This window comes from Helobdella robusta (assembly GCF_000326865.2).
Source record: "Helobdella robusta unplaced genomic scaffold HELROscaffold_2, whole genome shotgun sequence".
In the NCBI taxonomy this organism is placed as follows: domain Eukaryota; kingdom Metazoa; phylum Annelida; class Clitellata; order Rhynchobdellida; family Glossiphoniidae; genus Helobdella; species Helobdella robusta.
Window position 1 is genome coordinate 1,487,182 of NW_008704083.1, and position 815 is coordinate 1,487,996.

The 815-nt window shown below is 27.1% G+C and overlaps 1 protein-coding gene across 1 annotated transcript in view; it reads right to left on the reverse strand.

Annotated features, from left to right (window-relative positions):
- The window catches only part of HELRODRAFT_160040 (hypothetical protein), a gene marked incomplete at both ends in the record, with an annotated part of 1,383 nt that continues 568 nt past the window's right edge, over positions 1-815 (reverse strand). The window contains 2 exons of the mRNA XM_009017061.1: positions 1-41; positions 750-815. The exon at positions 750-815 is cut by the window's right edge and continues 568 nt beyond it. Of these exons, the coding sequence (XP_009015309.1) occupies positions 1-41; positions 750-815 (107 nt within the window). The remainder of the gene's footprint in view (positions 42-749) is intronic.

An 815-nucleotide genomic window follows, 5' to 3' on the forward strand; every position in this document is an offset into this window, starting at 1 on the left:
CTATTCCTCTACGGTATTTAAAACAGTAGCATTTGGAGATGCTTGTGTTTGTATGTATGTGTGGTTGCTTGCGTGTGTGTGTGTTTGTACGTGTGTGCGCGTTATTCGAGTGAGAAATAACTTTTACTCATATAATTTTGAACAAAAAGAAAACACATATCCGCACAGTTGAGTGTTCGTCAATATTCGTACGCCTTTGAAATTAAACTTGAATATTTGAGATTACGAGAAAATTAAATTAACAAATTAGAAAACCACAATAATAATAGTAATAATAATAATAATAATCAAATAGTAAATAAAAATAATAATAATAAAAATAATAATAATTATACATATATATATGGTACTATAATATGGATAAATTATAGTAACAAGAAAATATTATCAAGAGACAGTTTTTAAAATAAATTATTATCATCATTATTATTGGGATCAGTTTCATTATCATCATCATCATCATCGCCGGCATCATCATCAACCTCGTTGTCATCACAATCATTATCATCATTCATCATCATTATCCTAGTTACTATTATCACCATCATCGCCATCATCATCATCAATATTGTCATTTGTTAAATCATTAAATTCATCATCATCATTATCATTATCATTAATGTTATTATTATTATTGTTATTATTAATATTATTATTATTGTCGTCATCGTCATCATCATCACTCTCGACTCCTTCATTTCTTCTGGAGTTTTTATTGCTTTTATTGGATTTTTTGGCAACAAATCTACTTGAAACACTTTCTTTATTATAATTATTTTTATTGTTGTTGTTATCGTCATTGTCATCGTCGCTGT